Below are 20,287 nucleotides of genomic sequence, written 5' to 3' on the forward strand. Positions count from 1 at the left end.
TATATATATATATATATTACACACACACAATAATACCAAGCTATGGACATCTTTTGAAGTCATACTGGTATCTAATAGAGCTGGTGATGATGATTTTGGCAGTTCAGTGAAGGGAGTATGAGGAATTATTGGGCAACCCTTTGGAGGTCTGTAATCACACCATATACACATAGCTACATACATTTTTAATGGGTAAAGTTTAGATATACACAGACAGACTCTTTAAAATCCTCCTTTTGTGCAAATGTCAGTGCTTGACCCAGATTTATAACCTGTTGACGTGTTGATGCCTGCTGTCAATCAGTAGCAGAGTGGACCTGATGGAGAACTAGTACCTCAGCATCCCTACCAGGTTCCGTCCACTGTCAGCTACAGCCAACAGTTCCCATAACCACAGATGCTGACAGGCCGGTGTCCTAGCTACCCATGAACGGGAAGCTCTCAGGTTTAACAGGATCCCTGATGAAGTCATGCTAGATGCAACGCGCGTAGGGCGGAGCATCTGACGTCACATTAGCATGAGCATTACGACCGACGACTGCTGTCATTTGAAACTCCTGCATGTACTCCTAAGAGAGATTCCATGCTGTGTTACCACTGCTTTTATGTGAGCAATATTCTTTTAACTAGGGATGCACCGATACTGGTATTTTTGTACCAAGTACGAGTACCCGATAATTTTTTTTCGGTACTCGCCAATACCAATTACCGAGTAACGGAAGTCCCATTCAGGAAGCCAGGTGGCGTGTAATGACTCACCACCTGGCTTCCTGATTAGCCGGGAAGCGTGTAAAGAGTCGCCAACCGGCTTCCCGATTAACAAGAAAGTCCCCTCTTACCTTAGTATGTGCAGCCTGTCATCCCCCGGGGCCTCTCCAGCGAGAACAAGGCCTTCGTCCGGTACCCAGCCCGAGCCGTCTGGCCGGCCAATCAGGAAGCCGGGCGACGTGTAATGATGCAACGCCCTGCTTTCTGATTGGCTAGGAGGCTGGCTCCATGCTCTCTTGTCATGAGATGACGAGGGAGCATGAAGCCAGCTGGATAGGCTGTGCTCTATAAAACAAGCCTATCAACATCATCCATACATTATTAATAATAATAATCCAAGTTCACACTGCTGTAAACGGAGCAGGCTATTGAGGAAGAGAATGAGAACCTTTAATCTAATTTTTAATCACACAATATTGTCATTACATGCCCTCTAAGAGCTGAGGATTTTAACTAATGTACATTTATATAAATATGTACATTTGAGATATTTAACAACAGTGTTTAAAGAGCAAAGACGATGTTCAAAGTGGATTAACCCATAGCAAGCACACACATTTCAGTTTTCTATAACCATGTTAGAGGAGAGAAATCCTGATTGGTTGCCATGTTTAACTTCACTTTGCATGTGTTCCTTATCCGCTAAGAAATGTGTTGAATACCTGTGTGAATTGCCCAGTTTCTGAACAGAGGGGCATCTTTGTCTACATCCCACCCATGACGTGCTGCGTGCATCCATGGAATCTGGAATATTTTCTTTTCCTGTAATTAAAAGACATAAAAATAAATATTTCCACAGCAAAACTACATTAATGAAACTAAAAGGTTTCAGCTAAAAGGCAGAACCCCTGGGGCTCATGTGCAAAGCATCCCATGCATACTACCATCTTTATTCAAATATGAAAAATATATGTGTCATGTACAAAAAAGGCGGAAGATAGTGATTACTAATTACATCTACGATATAGGAGATCCTTGCTGCACTCCTTACTGGAATTCCCATATGGATACACCAACGTGTGCTAGGAATGACAGCGAATGGCGCCGCCACCAAATGATAGTAGAAATATGTCACCAGTACACCAGCCCAATCATTAAAGCAAATAAGCGTCCATTTATTGACGTATGCTGTCTCTCATTTGCAAGTGCTTTGCAGGGTCCCCTTTATCAGGCTCAGAGATGACGCTTGATAAAGGGGACCCTGCGTGGCCCCGAAAGCGCTTGCAAATGAGACAGCATATGTCAATCAATGGACGTTTATCTGCTTTAATGATCAATCTGGTGTGCTGGTGACATATTTCTACTACTAATTACATCCGTCTCTTTTCATTACAAAACAAAGCCAAAAACTTTGCGCTCTTGGTAGTAAATGTTCTAGTGGACTTTATTTTGTAATGAGAAAGCAAAACTTCACATCCGGCCTCTCCATGCAGAGCTGCCTGAGACTGATAACAGTTTGAAACACTTTCCTGGAACAAAGCTGCTGTTCATGCAGTTGGAACATCCTGCCAAGTTAGATTATTGACCTTCACACCAAACCCAGATAACACCTCAATACATAATGTCCTAGGCTATAGGACAGATCACCCTGGTACACTGTCCTGCATTACTGCTGCTTATAACCAGTGTTGGATAAAGTAGTAAACATGGGTGAAAGCCACATGAAAGGCATACTAATGATAAAACAGGTTTTCAAAAAGAAAGTACAGCCTTTGTCTTTTTATTTTAAGGTCGCATAAGAGGCGTGGGTGCACAGCACAGGTATTAATTTCAACCTCAAGTGAATGGAACAGTTCACAATAAAGGGAGTTGTGCTCATTCATAATTCTGCCCTGAGGCAGTGTTTTAAGGCTACTTTCACAAGGGCAGCATCCGTTCCGATCAGCAGGGAATCCGTGAACAGATCTACTGATGAATCTAAGCAGAATGGAGACGGATGATACGATGAAAAAAAACTGAACCAAACGAACCCATGTTAGTGTTATAGGCAGTTGAATGTCAGCGGACATGTGTCTATTCATATCCAGTTACCTCCACTGCGTCACATTCAGGTCCGCAACTAGTCTTTTCTGGGGGGTTTTTTTGGACCTAGATGGACTCAGAGGTAATTGGATGTAAATGGACACAAGTCTGTTTGCATCCGACTTACGATAGACTTACATTACGTTTCTGTTCACGTCCACCTAAAAAGTGGCAACGGATCTGATCGGAACAGCCATGTGAAGGGGGCCTTATGCAGCCTTTAATTCCTCCTGCACAGGTGAGGCTGTATGTGTAAGTGGATATACTGGATACAGACATCATATTACCTCTAAGAATTAACAGATGGTAATGAAGTATAGCAAATGGACACTTTTACAGATTGGAGGATTGTAGGTTGTAAGACCTTGACAGTCTTTACTTCAAACCATCATTTGGGGAGATTCAGCACATGCTATGGCAAGGCTGTATACATGTTAGACCATTCTAAAATGCACTTTCTTTACAGGAGAGGCCCAAATACTGGCAATGCTTGGTGAACGGAAGGTGGCTTGTTTTGATAGGATTCACCTAATGGGAGGTTTTGGCATTGTTCCTAGATCCCAGATGAGTCCTGGTCAAAATTTACATGCCAGGCCTTCCACCATCACCAGAGCCCCTTTAATGTTCAAACTAAGCAGACTGCCCATTACCTGCAGTACACAGTGACATGTGGGTCTCTCACTGCCCAGTAAGGCAACCTGGGCCTTTGCTTACTCTTCCTGCCGAAAGTGAAGCATGTGCCGCCTTCAGAAAGAAACGTTGTTCTTTGCTGTGCCCGCTGCACCTCAACATTATCTGTACCAGGTCCTTTACCTCCTCCCCCAAAGGGGTCAACCTGTCATCCCTTAATAACTATACACATTACACTCTGTAAAAATAATAATTGGTAACTGTGATCATACTTGAAGCAAGTTAAAGCTGAATTGCAGATCTTCATTCACCCTCCTGCAGTTTTCTGCAGGTAGCCTGTAGTTGGTGGACCTTCTAGGCTACTCTGCTCTCTCTATAGGTTATGTGCAGCACAGTGATGATGCCACTTGTGCACTGCTTTCAGATCTGTGCAGTAATCCAGTGTGACACTTTTCTCCTGTGCAGGTGGGGGTGGAGATGCTGGGTCCCTATCACAGCTCTGCTCTCTGTATAGGTTATGGGCAGCAGATTGATGATGCCACTTGTGCACTGCTTTCAGATCTGTGCAGTAATCCAGTGTGACACTTTTCTCCTGTGCAGGTGGAGTAGAGATGCTGGGTCCCTACCACAGCTCTGCTCTTTGCATAGGTTATGTGAAGCACAGTGATGATGCCACCGCATCGTTAAACAAGCCATGATAAAGAAAAATTTAAAGTATTTTAATTATGCTGCAACTGAGGGGTAAACTGCATGTGCCACTCTCGACTAGAACTGACCAAACATTTCATACAGTCAATAACGCAATTTTATAGCAATAGAATGAGAGTACTGTATAGTGCAGAAGAAGGCATGGCCTGCAGTGTTGCATACCTCTTCTCTAATGTATATGTAGGGTTACATACAGAACTCCAAATGTCTACAGGGCTGCTGGGACAGAAGAATCAGAGAATAGCATAAAAACAGTGCTTGAGGATTGGTCAAATAAATATTAATAAGATGCATGGGACTCATTCAGTCACATTTCAGATAAATGAAGGATAACAGTGCAGAGTAGAGTACACCTGCCACTGTAAAGATGGAGGACTCTTTAAACTTATAAGCTATGTGTATATTTAGGAGCAAACATTAGAACTAAAATAGGCCTTTATAACCTCAAAACCAATTTAACCAAAAATATATAACACATCATTATATTATTTGCTCACTTTTAAGCTGTACTGAGCAAATACAGAACCCGTCACTGATAAACCTCTACTTCTGAAATGCTAGTTGACTGGCTGTCATGCTGATCCAATGGCTCTGTGCATTCTGAGACACAGATCTGAAACAAGTATGCAAATTAGGAGTTCCAACCTTCTAATATGTACCTATATTGTAAAGCGCTGTGCAAACTGTTGGCGCTTTATATATCCTATGTAATAATAATAATATTCCAGGTCAACTACTCAGAAGCAGGGAGGCTAGAGACAGCCAGGCAAAAAGTATTTTCAGAAGTCAGCAATGCCTGCCCTGGATTGCTTTCACTACAGGTTTTCTTTAGCAGCACTTTCATTCATTTCCCTTAAGTAAATTCTACAGAACATTACTGTGATCAGAACTGGGAACAAGTCAGCTAAGCTGCAGATTACAGAAAGCTGCATTATTATGATTAAAATGTAATATCTAAACAAAACTATATTATATATACACACACACACACACTTTATTTCTACAATGGGTTTGAAATGGAGGAAGAAATTAGGGCTGCGGAAATTAACGATTAATCCCTTGATTAATCGTTAATTTTTTTGATCGATCAAAGTTCTTTGGCTCCGTACTCACCTCTCCGCCGGCTTCCGGGTCTTCCGTCGGAGATCCGGTGACGTCACGGACATGGACATCACCGGACTCCTCCCCCCTTCCACAAGTGGCTCTGTCGACTAACGAAGGGAAGGGGGAAGGAGTCCGGTGATGTCGGTGTCCGTGACGTCACTGGAGTCCTCCCCCTTCCCTTCGTCACCTGATGGAGCTGCTCGGGCCGGTGAGTACACATCCTAACTCTCCCGGCCGCCCGGGAGAGACGCACTTTTTACCGGAAAGGTTTAATCTGCTCAATCGAGCAGATTAAACCTTTCCGAAAAACATGCCCGCTCTTATTGGTGTTATTGTAGTCCATCAGCTCAGCTGTTAAGTGCTATTAAACCTTAACTAAAAAATAAACATAGTGATGTAGACCCCATCACTTACCTTGCTTGCATGCCCATTTCCGTTTTCCCACTGTGGCTGCTATCAAATCCCGAGGTGAAGAATGTTCCCTCTCATGATCCTGCCTTTGGGTGACTCTGTCCCCTTACAGGGGATACATCTGTGCGTGCGCGTTCTCGCCTGGATACATGGACGCGTGCGTTTACATCCACTGAAGCCACTCCCCTGCTCCTCCCTCCAACTGATGATTGACAGCAACTGGAGTCTGCACTGTCCCTGCATGTAAAGGGTGCTCTGCTGCTCAGATGTTCAAGAGAAGCAGTACTGTGGACCTGGAGCCGCAGATAGGGTAAATAATTTTTCTGGTAATTCATTTTTCGGGCACCTTTTTAAAGGAAAAAATTTACTTGGTAATAGTGCACTGCTTGACTTTACCCAGTACATTAAAAAGGGCCGAGGGTTTAATACTTCTTTATACCCATGCATATATTTGAACGATATATTTAGCTTTTTAGCTTGTTAGTGTTACCTGTTCACAAAATAAATACAGATGGAATGTGAACTATATTACCTTTCTGTTTAAACACAACAGAGCAAAATATGCCACACATAGCTCTGCCCTGGAAATATACACATACTCAATTGTTTAGTTCTTGAAAATAAATACCTTGCTTCTGCTATATTTTTGCCTCCGGATAGCTGACAGAACACAAGTTTATGACACATTCTGTATATTCCATGAAAACATTCTTTACATTTATTTCTTGTACTCACTGCTAAAACTTTTTTTAAAGTCTGGACAACTTCTCCCCTTATCATTCTACACAGTGTCATCTAAAGCAGATGTCCCTTTTTCATTGAAGAACACCCATAGGTGCTATTGATACTTGAAATGGCTACATTTTAATGTTAGAATCACAGGAGTTTGAATTTTTACACTTGTGTGTGGCAACTCCTCCTGCTTAGCATGTTACAGCCCAATAGATCTGAAAAAAAAAAAAGAAAAACATGCCCGCTCTTATAATAAACAAGCTTGAAAGGCTTTGTTTTGGGTTGCCTGGCGGTCATGACGATCCAATGGCTTCTATATTTTTTAGGCACTGTCCTAAATCAAGCATGCAGATCAGGAGCTTTTTAGACCTGCATCCTTGTTCCAGGTTAGTGACAGAGAAGCAATACATGCCATAGACATCAGAACAACTAGTGTTCTTTCAAAGAACAGAAAAAGGCACCCCCCCTAATTTCTCTCACTACAGGTTCTCTTAAAAATGCAATGAATACTATACTGGACAGCTTTATTTTACAGCAAAATCAAACACATTGCTAACAGACTTTTTGTAATTAGCCATTTATTTATATTTGAGCACTGATAAATTCCCTGAATGCATCAGGAGCCTGCGCCAGAAACGCTTACTGGGGTGGGGGGCATTAAGTGAACAGGTTCTCTTTAATGCTCCCCCTCCATTAGGTACTTAACCTTTCCTTTGCTCCCCAAGCACCCCATTTGGCTGCCAAAAGTAAAGAAAATAACTGATACTTAACATGCTGTTGTCACATGGGGGTGAAGATGAAGCCCTTAGCCCCATGTAAGGCTGGACTAGTACAGGGGTAGGCAACCTAACTACTCCAGCTGTTCTGAAACCTCAAATCCCATCATGCCTCTGCAGCTGGAGTGCCAAGGTTGCCTACATCTGGACCAGTGCCATTCAGCACTTACCCAGGGCTTCCTTTTCTCACTCTTGATGGTTGAATGGAACAGCAGGGCAGTGAAGGAAAGGGGAGTATGTGTTTCCAGGGAGGGGGACATTAAAGAGAACTCATTGCTTTGTCTGAAGGGTCGGTTCACACCAGCAAGCCTCACTAAATGAATGGCCGCTGGTGTGTGGTGAAACAGTGCAGATGCAGCGATGACAGTGCTGCGCATTGCTTACTTTTTGTTTTAGAACATTATGGAAATGTTACAAATTTTCACTCAGTTCTACAGTCACAGCGAGGTGTGAGGTGGTTGTAGTGCATCCCACCACACTTCACTGAAAAAAAGTGCTGCAATGCAATGTGGTGGTGTGAAGCGAGACAATTGAAAACAATGCTGTTGCCTTCTCAGCGCATTGGGGCTGTGGTGGAAAAGGCGGCCATCGCAGCCCCAATGCATCTGGCATGAATTGGCCATAAAGTGTAAGAGAAACGTTTCATTTAACTTTTTTAATTAACCTGAAGAGAACAATGGGGCTTTGTTAGCTATAGAGAAATGCTTTTCTTTTTTTATTGCGAAATCAATATTTTGGATTAGCTTATTCTTAATAGTCCTTTGTGAATTAGTAACAATTTTCCCCACTCCATAGCAGACAGCTAAAAACCCCTCAAACACAGGAAAGTCCCCTAATTGCAGCTGGTAAAGGTAGAAAAGCCAAGAAAGCATTTGAGTGTTTTTGATTTAACAGGCCCTATCCTAGCTTGTCCATCTAGTCAACTTCTTCTAAAGTATATGTTAAGTCAAACACTTGTTTTGTTTCTAGCTTTGAGTGGGGAAGTATTATAATTCCAGTCAGTTTTTGAATGCTATCCAGGGCTCCTTTAGAAAGATTGATCCCTCCTCTCCTGTCCTGCTGACAATGCTTTCACCAGGTAGGAAGTGAGGGAAAATCTGCAACAAAGAATGAAATACAAATCTTACTGGGGATCTAGCTTTCTCCAACTCTACTAAAGAAGCATTTTTATTTCTGTATGTGGAGGCTTCCTTTCACTTCCTGTCTGGTAAAACCTTGTCAGCAGGAGAGGTATAGTGAAAAAGGGTTAGAACCACTGTCAAGCTGTTACTTCTGTCTATGTCCTCACTACGGTTATTTAACTTCTTAATTAGACTTGGCGATCATTATCGCTAGAATGAAGTGTGACATGAAATCAAAATTTGATGGCTGCCTCCACTATAATAGGACACAGTCATAAAGAAGACTGACATAGACTGCCTCAAGGGGCCTGGTATGTATAAACATGTGTTTATAATACACCTCAGCTCTTTATTTCTCTCATCGATTCCAACTATGGGATCTGTTAGCAGCAATCCATTATAATCCCCTGCAGCCATTATTGACATATGCTGAGGGCCACTGAGTGATGTTACATAAGAGACTAGTACCAGAATGCAACCTGCCCCATACCCATGACCTCAGCAAGAGGACTTCTAATACATTTGATTTTTGTCTTCTCAAGGGGCGGATAAGTCATCCATTGCTATAGTCAACTATCCTATCCTCTTACTTCTAGATTATATTAATTCCTATACAGACTTTAGTCTAGACAGGGTCCACTGCATCCTCTGTGTGTGCACCTCATGCAATACCTATGTTGGGGTGGACACATTAATATGGAATTCAGGAGCCAGTCTGTAAGATGCAGGAGCCAGCTCCATTGACATTTAGAGAAAAGTTAGGTGCCAGCCATCATTTTTAAAGTGCACTAAACACAGGAGTTAAAAATGCATTCAAGTACCCTAACTATTAACAAAAATGTAGCTGGTGTATCACTCAGCTATAGATCCTCAAATCAACTCTGAATTTGTGCTGACACTGCCCTTCTTTCTGGAGGGTGGCTACATTTGTTCCCCACGGTCCTTGTGTGTGTTGTAAAGTAGCCACCACACCAAGCTCGCTCCAGTGATGGACTACAATCTCAATACAAATAAGTATACTAAACATGAGATTGTAGTCCATCATGGGAGTGAGCTTGGAGTTGTGGCTACTTTACAACACACGCAGGGACCATGGGGAACAAAAGTAGTCACCCTCCAGAAGGAAGGACAGTGTGAGCACCAATTCAGAGATGATTTGAGGAGCTATAGCAGAGTAATACACAAATAAAATACATTTTTGTTATTAGTTAAGGTACTTGAATGCATTTTTAACACACCTGAGTTTAGTGTCACTAAGGAGCATTGGCTACCTTGCTCTTGGGATTTGTCCAGCCCTGATCTATGTGATCTTTTTTTTCTTCATCAACCCAAAAAAGAATGCTTAGCTACCTGTCACAAAGATTTCCCCTCTATGTTGTAAACTCTCATCGTGCAGTAACAATTCCTTTCAATAATTTGAAGCGCTCATTGATAAACTCCTAGATAGTGCAATTCAGGGCTGAAACTACTAAATCGATTAGTTGATTCGATTAGTTGAATCCGCTGCTCCCCTGTTCTCCTCCCCACTGGTGCTGGCAGCAGAGGTCGGTGTCCCTTTCACACAGACCACTGCGGCCGGCACCAGTGGGGAGCAGATCCACTGCGCCTCTTCATTCCCCGGCTCATCAGCTGCCGCCCCTGTGCCTTCTCTGTATTCCCCCGCTCATGCGCTGCCGCCCCCGTGTCTCCTTTGTATTCCCCGGTTCGTCTGCTGCCACCCCCGTGCCTCCTCTGTATTCCCCAGCTCATCCGCTGCATCCCCCCACGCCTTCTCTGTATTCTCCGGTTTGTCTGCTGCCACCTCCGTGCCTCCTTTGTATTCCCAGGTATCTGTGCTGCCCTCGCCCCTCTGCTGCTGCCCTCCACTGGTGTCCCGGTTCCTCAGCTGCTCCCCCTGTGCTTTTGTTGCTCCCCAGAATGCCCCAGCTGCTCCGCCATGACCCCAAGTAGATTATTACATGCAATCAATAAAACAAGGATTGTACATAGAACAATATCGGACCTCTGAAAAGTACAAGCATGCATATGTACTCAGTACTTGGTTTGGGCCCCTTTTGCAGAACTTACTGCAATTACTTTTGCACGATATTCTAATTATTCGAGTTTCACCTGTATATATATATAATCTCTTTACTTCCTAGAACTCTGGCACATGTGACTAGGACATGTGACCATGTACTTCATCTCAGGTGAGGAAAATGCCTTTCCCTGAGATCTCATGAGATTACAGATTAGATTTTCCAGCAGTGCACTGCTGATGTAACCTTCCCAGGATGCAAAACTTAGACACAATTACATCACTTTTTCCAACCAGGAAGTAGAAAATAAGAAATTGTAAGTAAAATGGAAATATGTTTAACTAATGAACGTAAGATGATTTCACATCAGCATGCAGTGCTGCGTGCTGATATGATTTTTAGTCAAAGGGGGTAAAGGTCCGCTGTAAATCACAGGCATAAAGAACACGTCTGACAAACTTTACTCATGCTTTCGTTATTTCAGACTGATAAAGATATACCATCACTAATACCTTATGTGCAAACGATGCACTTTGATCTTTGTACAGATATCTTTCATAGGGGGCAAGTAAAGGGAACAAATCTATGCACCAATCTTAAGAAATAATTTTGAAGTAGAGTTGGGAACTAGATGCATACTGGATGAACTGCTGACCTTCTATGGCAAAAGAGACTGTGTCAAGGTGCCCATACACTGTGCGATTTTCGTTCACAAAATAGTACACGAACTGTCTTTTGAACAGGATTAGAACAATCGATGGTACATCCCAGATTTTAATTTTTGATATTGTGATCAAAACTTTCCATTTAGTCAGGATGGAAAAAAAGATTCTGCCCGAATGAAAAATGGATGAATCAATGCGGTTTTCTTTCATCTAAAATCTCTGCAAGAACATAGCTTATGTGCAAAAGGAAATTATTTCTGTCTGTCAAAATATTGGTTGGTTAGTTTGGCTAATGAACGATTTCTGAAATCAACATTTGACTATGCTTAATGGGGAAGTCTAGGTAAAATCGAACGAGGGTTCATGCCAGAAACGAAAATTTTACAATGTATGGCCACCTTAAGTCTCTTCTGCTATAAAAACTTTAATTTGTCAGATTTTTTTTTGTGCAGGTCAGCGCACAGACCCGACATGCCAAGATGAAGTAACTACTGTGTGTATGTGTGGGTGTAACATCATTGGAGCCCAGCCAATCAAGCGGCCGAACACTTAAAACCCAGAAGAAAAAGTGGTAAAGAAAAAGTACATCATTGGAGGGGATCGTTTTGGGAGGTAAGTCTGCCACAATGTGCTCGTATGCTGTGCATACTACCACATTTTGTTGCACCCGCGTGTTGCAGGTAAGCGACAGAGGAGAGTAAGGCAGGATCAGGATGAGAGCCCCTTCCCTTCTGTTCTCACATGTTCACTTTAAGGTTGTTCAGTCTGCTTCTCTTTGTGTAATTGTTCTTCAATTTGCATCTAGTTACCCCTTTTTCACTAAAACTTGAAAGGTCTTTTACAACTATTGGCTTTTTTTATTCCCTGTGATGAGACCACTGTCCACTATGTAATCATGTCTGGACACCACCTTCTGCAGGTCCTACAGTCTGTGAGCATACTGCTTCATTTACTAAAGATCATGAAATGGAAGGAAAGGGATGCTGGGCATATAAAAACTATTAGAGAGGAGAGTTAATAAAATAGAGAAATTTAAATGGAGTAGGGTTTTGAAGAAAATAAATCACATTTCTTTAATCACCAAGATAATATAAATTGTACAAAGGTATTCCGAAAAACATGGGATCCAATGAGCATACCATATACACAACAACGTACATTAAAAAGTGTTTGTATATTACTTACACATCCTAACACAGATTAAACAAGGCAATCCCACAATAAACTTCAAAAAAAGCAATAATGTTCAATCAAATATTGTCCCTTTGTTTAAAAGTTCGCTGCTCACAGAAATAATGTCTATAACAGGGGTGCCCATAAGGTCAATCGCGATCTACCAGTGATCGTGTAGCGATCACTGGTAGATCGCAATGTCCTCTCCTCCTGCCGGTGGGGCTTCTCTGGATCCCCGCTGCTCTCCCCATCTGTATGCAGCGGGGATCCGAGAAGAAGTGAAGGAACCGGCGGCGGCGGAGGACGGAGCCGCTGTCACAGAACTAATGCCAAGCGGTGAGTAGAGAGAAACGCTTATAAACAACTGTACATCCAAAATAAATCATGGAATAATTTTCTTTAAACGAAATGTAATCTAAATTTGTGACTCATCAAAGTAGCCACCTTTTGCAGATATAATAGCTGAACACACTTGTGGCATTCTTTCTACAATGGAAATCAAGTATTGTTCGGAAAGTTCTTCCCAACACTGTTACAGATGTTCCCACAAATGTGATGCACTTGTAGGTTGCTTTGCTTTCACCCTTCTGTCCAGTTCATCCAAAACAAGCACGATGGTGTTTAAGTCTGGAGACTGTGTTGGCCATTCCATGATTTGAAGCCTACCATCTTGTTCTTTTCTTCTAAGGTAGTTCTGACACAGCCTAGAGGTAATTTTTGGGCCATTATCTTGCTGTAGGATGAACCCCTGACCAACTAGGCGTATTCCAGAGGGTATTGCATAGCGCTACAAAATGCTCTGGTAGTAGTTTTGGTTCAGGGTATCACTCACTGTGTGCAGGTCGCTGACTCTGGACCCAGCAAGAGCCTCAGATCATCACACTTCCTCCTTCATGTTTGACAGTTGGGTTGGTGTCACACATACTAAGGAACCGTCCTTTCGCCTACTCGACGGCCTACAAACACCCCCCCAAACACACACACTTTCAAATGCCCGCGGTTATCTTGAGAGATTATTTGTGCAGTTACCATTTTTCTTATATCTGAACTTTATCCCTAGTGTCTGAAAGAATGAATCCTCTCTTTTAATACAGTGAAAGGGTAGTCTTGGCACAAGGTTAATATATCAGCAGTGTAGAGCTGTCTGTAGGTCCTGTTTCAGTTAGGGGCAGCTCCCTTCTGAATCCAGGCTTGGTTATATTGTACAATTTATTTGTGTGCATGTTATGGTAACTGGTATTACGAACATAATATTGTGGTGATGAATTTGGCATGAGGGCCCAAAGGAGTTTAGCTACACCCCTGTTCCCGTGTCTTCATGTTACAGCTAGCTATAAGTACAAAAACACAACTCAATGTGACAGCTACTCGGCCCAGTACAAGCTTTGGCTTGACAAACAACTCTTTAGCTAGGGAAGTTAAGTTAATCATTATCTTTTTTTGCATTCATGGAGATTTACTATCCAACCTGCAGCCTAGGAACAAGTTCACTCATTTCTCATGATAACCGACATGCAGAAAAAAATGTGATAAAGAAATATCTCACTTACAATTGTTATTGACAGCTGTTTTATTTGGTAAATGATGAAGTATTGTGTAATTGCTAACCAATCCCAAATGAGTTATATAAACTTTTACAACATCGAATGATCCAAAAGAAAGTTTCAACATAAAGTTTCAAAGCTGGTGACAAAATGAACATGTCTGATGTATTTCCTTGTACAAAGGGATTATGCAATCCACTTTCGTAATAGGATATGAAAGGTGACTATAAATGTTAACTGCGGAACTGATTAAATGAAGATTATGCAGAAGCTAAAAGGTGACAGAGCAACACAAGATCACAAGCATTTTCAGACCCTTGTAAATCAATTTTTCATGAAAAATATGTTTTTGGAGTTTTTTTTAAAGCAAATGTAGATGAATTTGTGATAGCGTTACAGAATCACATATTTGCACAGTGTGAATGACCATGTATGAACGTATAATATGTAAAAGTCAATCAACAATAGGGGAAATTTCTGTGAAAATTTTCATCCAGCTTGGCACTGTCCTTTGTTGATAAAGAAGAATAAAGCAGCAAATATTTACTGCATTTCAGAGGGAATAACCATCTGTGCATGGACAATTTGAAAAGCAACCTCCAAAGTCCTGACTGACTGCATGGCCAACTGTAAGAAATCAAAATAAGGTGTCCCATGGAAATATAATCAGAGAATGAGTACAGCTTTGCTAGCCTATAGGAAGTTGCTGCTTTTTTGAGTGTGTAAGAGAAAAAAAGTATTCGCAAAGACTTTCACAAAGAGCAGGTAAGCACTATTTGACTTTGTGAACTGCTGAACATCAAAGATATGAACAACAATTATATAGTATTATTATACAGGATTTATATAGAGGCAACAGTTTGTACAGCGCTTTACAATATAAGGAAGACATTACAATCACAATACAATACAAGATGGTAAGGAGGGCCCTGCCCGTGAGGGCTTACAATCTAAAACATTCTAGTTGAGAAAAAATGCCCCTGCAATCCACCTGTTAAATTGAAAAAACAGTTGGGGCCTTCAAACAATCAGATATGGCATTGATCATAGTGGACTCCTTTGGGAACAATATATTTTTAGGGGCAAAGAGCAATTGCAGACTTAGGGATCCACCACAGGCATTAAAAAGCCTTAGATCTAGGCAGCCAGGAATGACTAGAACGACCAGAATAGGCCCCTATTGATAGACAAATAGTTTTTACCTGATAAAGGAACCCCCTTTAAGTCCTATGAACTTTATTTCTGTTTTATCTTTGCACATTCATCAGGGAGCAATGACAAATCAATAAAAAATACTTTATTCCAATTGATCTTGCTATATTTACAATACTGGTCTACACAGATATTCTGCAACAACTTGACCAACATACTGTATAGGAACAGTTAGCTAAACTAAGAGATACAAATCTGTCATTGAAAACCCCAGCTAATGTACACTACATTTTCCTTGGTACACCGTAACCTGGCAGCAGGTTCCCCTGAACTAGACTAGGCTTCAACCAACTGTAAGTCACTGTAGCCACAAGAGCAGATGTAATCCAGTGTCATAAAAATAATGGTAGCAGAAGAAAAGTTGGGGGTCAGTGAAAACATTATTTAAAAGGCGAACTATGAGGAGTGATTTTCACTCCACCTCATAGTTCGAGCCGACGTGTGACAATGAAACTGTCACACGTCAGCTTAATAGATCGAGAAGAGAGCGAACACATACCGTCGCTCACTCACTTCTTGATCATGTCCCTGCAGAGAGCAGTGACTGTCACTCACGGCTCCCTGCAGGAATCCCCCCCCTCCCCGCTTTGATCCCCCAGCACTGACTGGAAGAACAGACGGGGGAGGGTACAGCTGGCTCTGCCTCTAGATAGGCAGAGACAGCTGTCAATCACGCAGCTGGGTGGATCTCGACAGTAATGTCGGGAACTGTCCCGGCTGCGGCGGTCTCAGTATACCGCGTGCTGTAGCTCGTACTACTTTGGGTCATGGGAGGACGCTAGTATATGACCTTTAGGATAACAATGGGGAAATACACTTACCCCAAAGTTCTCCTTTAAGTAAATACAAATTTACAGAAGAAGTTACTTTTGTCATTTGTATTACAGAGGGAAAGGGTCCTTGGATTTCTCCTTTATAAAGTAAAAAAAAGCTACTTATTATTGTTCATGAACTATATAGTCAAGTAGCATCGCCTAAAAAGAGGACAATAACAATGCTAGGGAAACAATAGCATTAATAATTTGGGTAGTACCTTATTTAGCCATTTCAACCCTGGGATACGATCTACATTTATCTGTTCTTCTAACCACGGCCGCATCCGCATCCTTTCCACAGGCATTTTTTCCAGGTTCAAGGAATGACACTGCAAGAAAGATTTTATATATAAAATTATTATAAAGGAACTAAAGTAACAAAGTGATACATTAGTATGTAAAAGTGTTTTAAGGAAAAATAAATACCATGATAGGATTGGTTTAACGCACTATAAGAATACACTTTTTAGGTCTCATGAACACAGGTCTTGTGTTTGTCCCAGGAGAAAATGATCTGAGAAGTATAAACACATTTTCACTTTTACTTCCCATATTAATCTCGCCTGCATATAAATCTACTTGCATTTAGCTGTATAAAACAAGGCTAAACAGTCCCAGGATGCACATGTTTCTTGTTTGTGTAAACACAGCTAGACTGAATGCACTCTGCTGAGTGTCTAGGTGTTCATTCTGCCATTAATAAAACATTACATGCTTCCAGATGCATTTAGAAATGCATCTGGACGCATGCATGTTGACGCCCATGTGTATGAGGCGTTAAAGTCCATGTTACTGCTGAATAGTTGCAATATTACCTTGCCAGTAAGTACAATTTAATGCAAATGTAAAGTGACTTGTATACATTTTAGCACATGTAACATGGTCCCAAAACATACTACTGGAAATGGACTATTATCACTACTGCACAAAGTTAGGGTAAAGCGTAGATGGACTGTCCGATAGCAACCAGGTTACAGCAGACAGGTTTTTAGGACTGAGGTAAAGCATGTTTGATTGCTGTGGGCACCATCTCAACTCTAAAGTGTTTCTGCCTTTATTAACAGGTCTGTTGTAGTATTTCACAAAACATGTATAGGTAATAATTGTTCAGGTATTGATGGAACTGCACGGCTCTGCATGTAACGATTGCCACTAAACAATGCATGCTATAGTATAAACCTTTTTTTTTTTATACAAGCACAAATACAGTGTTTGCTTGTATAAGACTTTGACCCCATGTTTAAAAAATTAACCAGCAATGTGCTGTGCCTAGCCGCAAAAACAAATGGGAGAGCGGTTCAGTCCAAATCATTATTTCAATACTAGGAAACTCCTTCTAAACTCTTCTTCCCTTCCTTATCTTTAATGGTATAATCTATAATTTGAATAAAAAAATATATAAATAACAAGACACCAAACTAAACTGTGAACATTCATAATGAATAAAGAAACTGCACCAGCGTTTTATTCTCATTTTGGAAGCACTATCTGAAAGAGCAGCCATGCATTTCTGCCTACAACAGAATCAGAATCCCACTTGTGGCCCTATTCACTTTAATGTTTGTTGTGGACTCATCTATCAACCACATGAAATGCAATTGAACTCAGAAATTGAAATAAATGTTTAGAGGGAGATTCTTAGAGGGGAGGTGAGGGGGGCATGCTTGTGGTCCCTGCGGTCTGAGACCTCCAAAAGGGAAGAAATATTCCCCATAAAATCACACAAACCTTAGGGAAATTATTTAGGAGCTGAGGAGGAGAGTGCTCCTGAGGGTGTAAAAGAGGTTCCTGAGGATTACAGTGATAGAAAGGGGGCAAAGTACAGAAGTAACAGAGACACAAGGGGGAACAGTGCCTCTGGATCCCATCACAGCCCACGGACCATATATCTCATAAAATATTACAGGGTGTTCAAGGTACATTGTGGTCAGAGTTGCAAATTAAAGCCATGAGATGTATATGTGGGGGGAGCAGTCTATCTGCTCACGACTTTCATGGCACAGCTAGCAGAAGTCAGGAAGTTACAAAGCACAGTGCTGGCTTATGCTGATATCAATTGAATGCAGTCAAAGCTCTTAATTACGGTATTTATCAGAACTTTTTTTTCCATTTGTGTCATTTTAGAACATCTATTAATGAGAAATTGTTCAATACTGTGCCTCTGATATTTAAATACTGAATTACTGCAACAGAAATAAGTGAAGTAGTAGTAGGAAGTAGTGAAGACTTGGCAGTATAGCCATCCCTTTGCAATCTGGTGTGTGAGCACATTCCAAACAGAGCCATAAAATGCTGGACTGACATAGGCATCCATATATACCCAACAGGAACAGAACTCCGAGGGGATGAAAATTCTGTGCAAGCAGCCTCATCAAAAACACTACGCTACCACTACCAAGAGCAGCGCAGTGCTAGTTCTTGGAAATATTGTTTAGAATGTTGTGTGTTGATGTAACTGTTAATTATATTTGCCTTCCATACACCTATACCCTTTGCTTGAAAATGGCTGGACCCATAATAATTTCCCATAATTGTGTGCACACCAGAATTAAGCAAAGACTGGCAAGGGCTGTACTATGTGCCAGTTAGGACTTATAGTAATACACAGTGCCGACAAACTAACACGCTTTATCTATGAGCCGTTTGGGCTATTTTAGTAAGAGGGCTTACAGGAAGTGAATGTCACAGAAGGAACATCACCAGTGGACTATAGTAGTAGGCTGGAGAAGCAGCAGTAATATGCAAAACTGTAGAATGCTCGCACACACTATAGCTGGATACTTATCAAGGGAGGGTAATGAAAACAATATGAAAGGCTTCACAGAATAACACATTTCAGTATGTAAAACAGTTTACATAAATGTATATCAGCTGTGTTTTTTTCCCCATTTGGCAGCAGTTTCAGCTTTGTATGTACTTTTAACTCTTTTTACATAGCATTTGACAGAACCCTATACATGGGGGCGCCATAATGTTTTCTGTACCTTTCCCATTTACTACCACCTATAATAATCATTAAAGTAATAAGAATTCAAGATCACCGTGCATTGCATGTACTCCACGCAACTGTGTGCATCACATACTCCACATCCCCTATCCCGCTCCACTCCAAACAACCCCTTCCCCACTCTACTCTGTACATCCCCTTCCCGGCTCCACTCCGTACATCACCTACTTTATTCCATTCCGTACATCACGTGCCCCACACCACTCCACTCTGTACATCATGTGCCCCACACCACTCCACTCTGTATATCATGTACCCCATACCACTCCGTGCATCATGTACCCCATACCACTCCACTCTGTACATCATGTACGTCACAACCCTCCACCCTGTACATCATGTACCCTACACCACTCCTCTGTCATCACATACTCACTCCACTCTGTGCATCGCGTACCCTATGCCATGCCCCTCTGTATATCACTTACTCAAGTCTGTACATCATAAACTTTACTCTGCATATTACATACTACACCACACTCTAATCTGTACACTCTTAATAAGACACTTTCTTTTTCAATAAAAGTACATTTACCCTTTAACCACTAAACGAGGAACAGACACCTCTGCTAACAAACCTCTATTTTTTTCTTCGATTTAAAAAAATTGTTGTCATTGAATGTAGAGCAGGTCAACACTGTTCATGTAAAAAATATGAACTCATCCATATGGCCACAAAGTAAAGCCTGATGCATCCATATAAATGTCAGCGTTATGGATTACATAAGTTTGCACACTTTATGTGATCCCCACCAAAAGAAATATGACCAACAGCAATTAAGACAAATTACAATAAAATAAATGAGCAAACCAGACTAAAGCGGCCCCTGTGTCACAGTGGTGGATATAGACACCGAGGATTCCCAGTGTAGAACAATGTTTTGGCACCCATTTAAATACTGCCCAAGAGCAAACACTGATTGACTGTGTATAGATATACTGTATAAACCAGCAGTTCTCAACCTATGGGTCGGGACCCCTTCGGGGGTCGAATGACAATTTGCCAGGGGTCGCCGGGAGTCTCCCGCTATTAGATAGCGGCTCCCGGCCGCCCAGGAGATAAACAAATTCTCCCGGAAAGGTTTAATCTGCTCAATCGAGCAGAGTAAACCTTTCGCTGCGATCGTTTTTATTTTTTATTTCTGACATCGGAGCCCCGGCCGCCGTAAGTCAGAAAAAAATAAATAAAATCAGCATTGGAATGCATAGCTACATTCCTATTGGCTATTTCACTTTGCAATAGCAAACTAGCTATTGCACCTGCCCACTGCTGCTGTCAATCAGAGTTCTCCATCAGGTCCCCATCTAGTGATTATCATCATTATTAATAATAAAAGCGGACACCCTCGGCTTGTGTTATATGGTTTGCCATTTTAGCTGTTACAACAGTGGTTCTCAAGCTGTGGGTCGCTGTTTGATTTCTGCTGTGCTAGGTGAGAGTCCTCCTCAGCCGTGTCAGTTCTCCCGCCACGCCGCCAGATGTCACTGCAGCTGCCGCGTCAACCCAAAATTCTACCGTTGGGGGTCACCACAACTTGGCAAATGTTACCAAGGGGTCCCGGCCCTAGAAAGGTTGAGAAC

At 41.7% G+C, this 20,287-nt stretch overlaps 1 protein-coding gene across 1 annotated transcript in view; it reads right to left on the reverse strand.

The window, feature by feature from the left end:
• IRF2 (interferon regulatory factor 2) overlaps positions 1-20,287 on the reverse strand; it is a 74,671-nt gene that overhangs the window by 27,428 nt on the left and 26,956 nt on the right. The window contains exons 2-3 of the mRNA XM_018565667.1: positions 15,918-16,028; positions 1,431-1,530 (exon numbers count right to left, since the gene is read on the reverse strand). Of these exons, the coding sequence (XP_018421169.1) occupies positions 1,431-1,530; positions 15,918-16,028 (211 nt within the window). The remainder of the gene's footprint in view (positions 1-1,430; positions 1,531-15,917; positions 16,029-20,287) is intronic.

The sequence above is a fragment of the Nanorana parkeri genome, unplaced genomic scaffold (genome assembly GCF_000935625.1).
Source record: "Nanorana parkeri isolate BGI_ZX_2015 unplaced genomic scaffold, ASM93562v1 scaffold871, whole genome shotgun sequence".
Lineage (NCBI taxonomy): Eukaryota > Metazoa > Chordata > Amphibia > Anura > Dicroglossidae > Nanorana > Nanorana parkeri.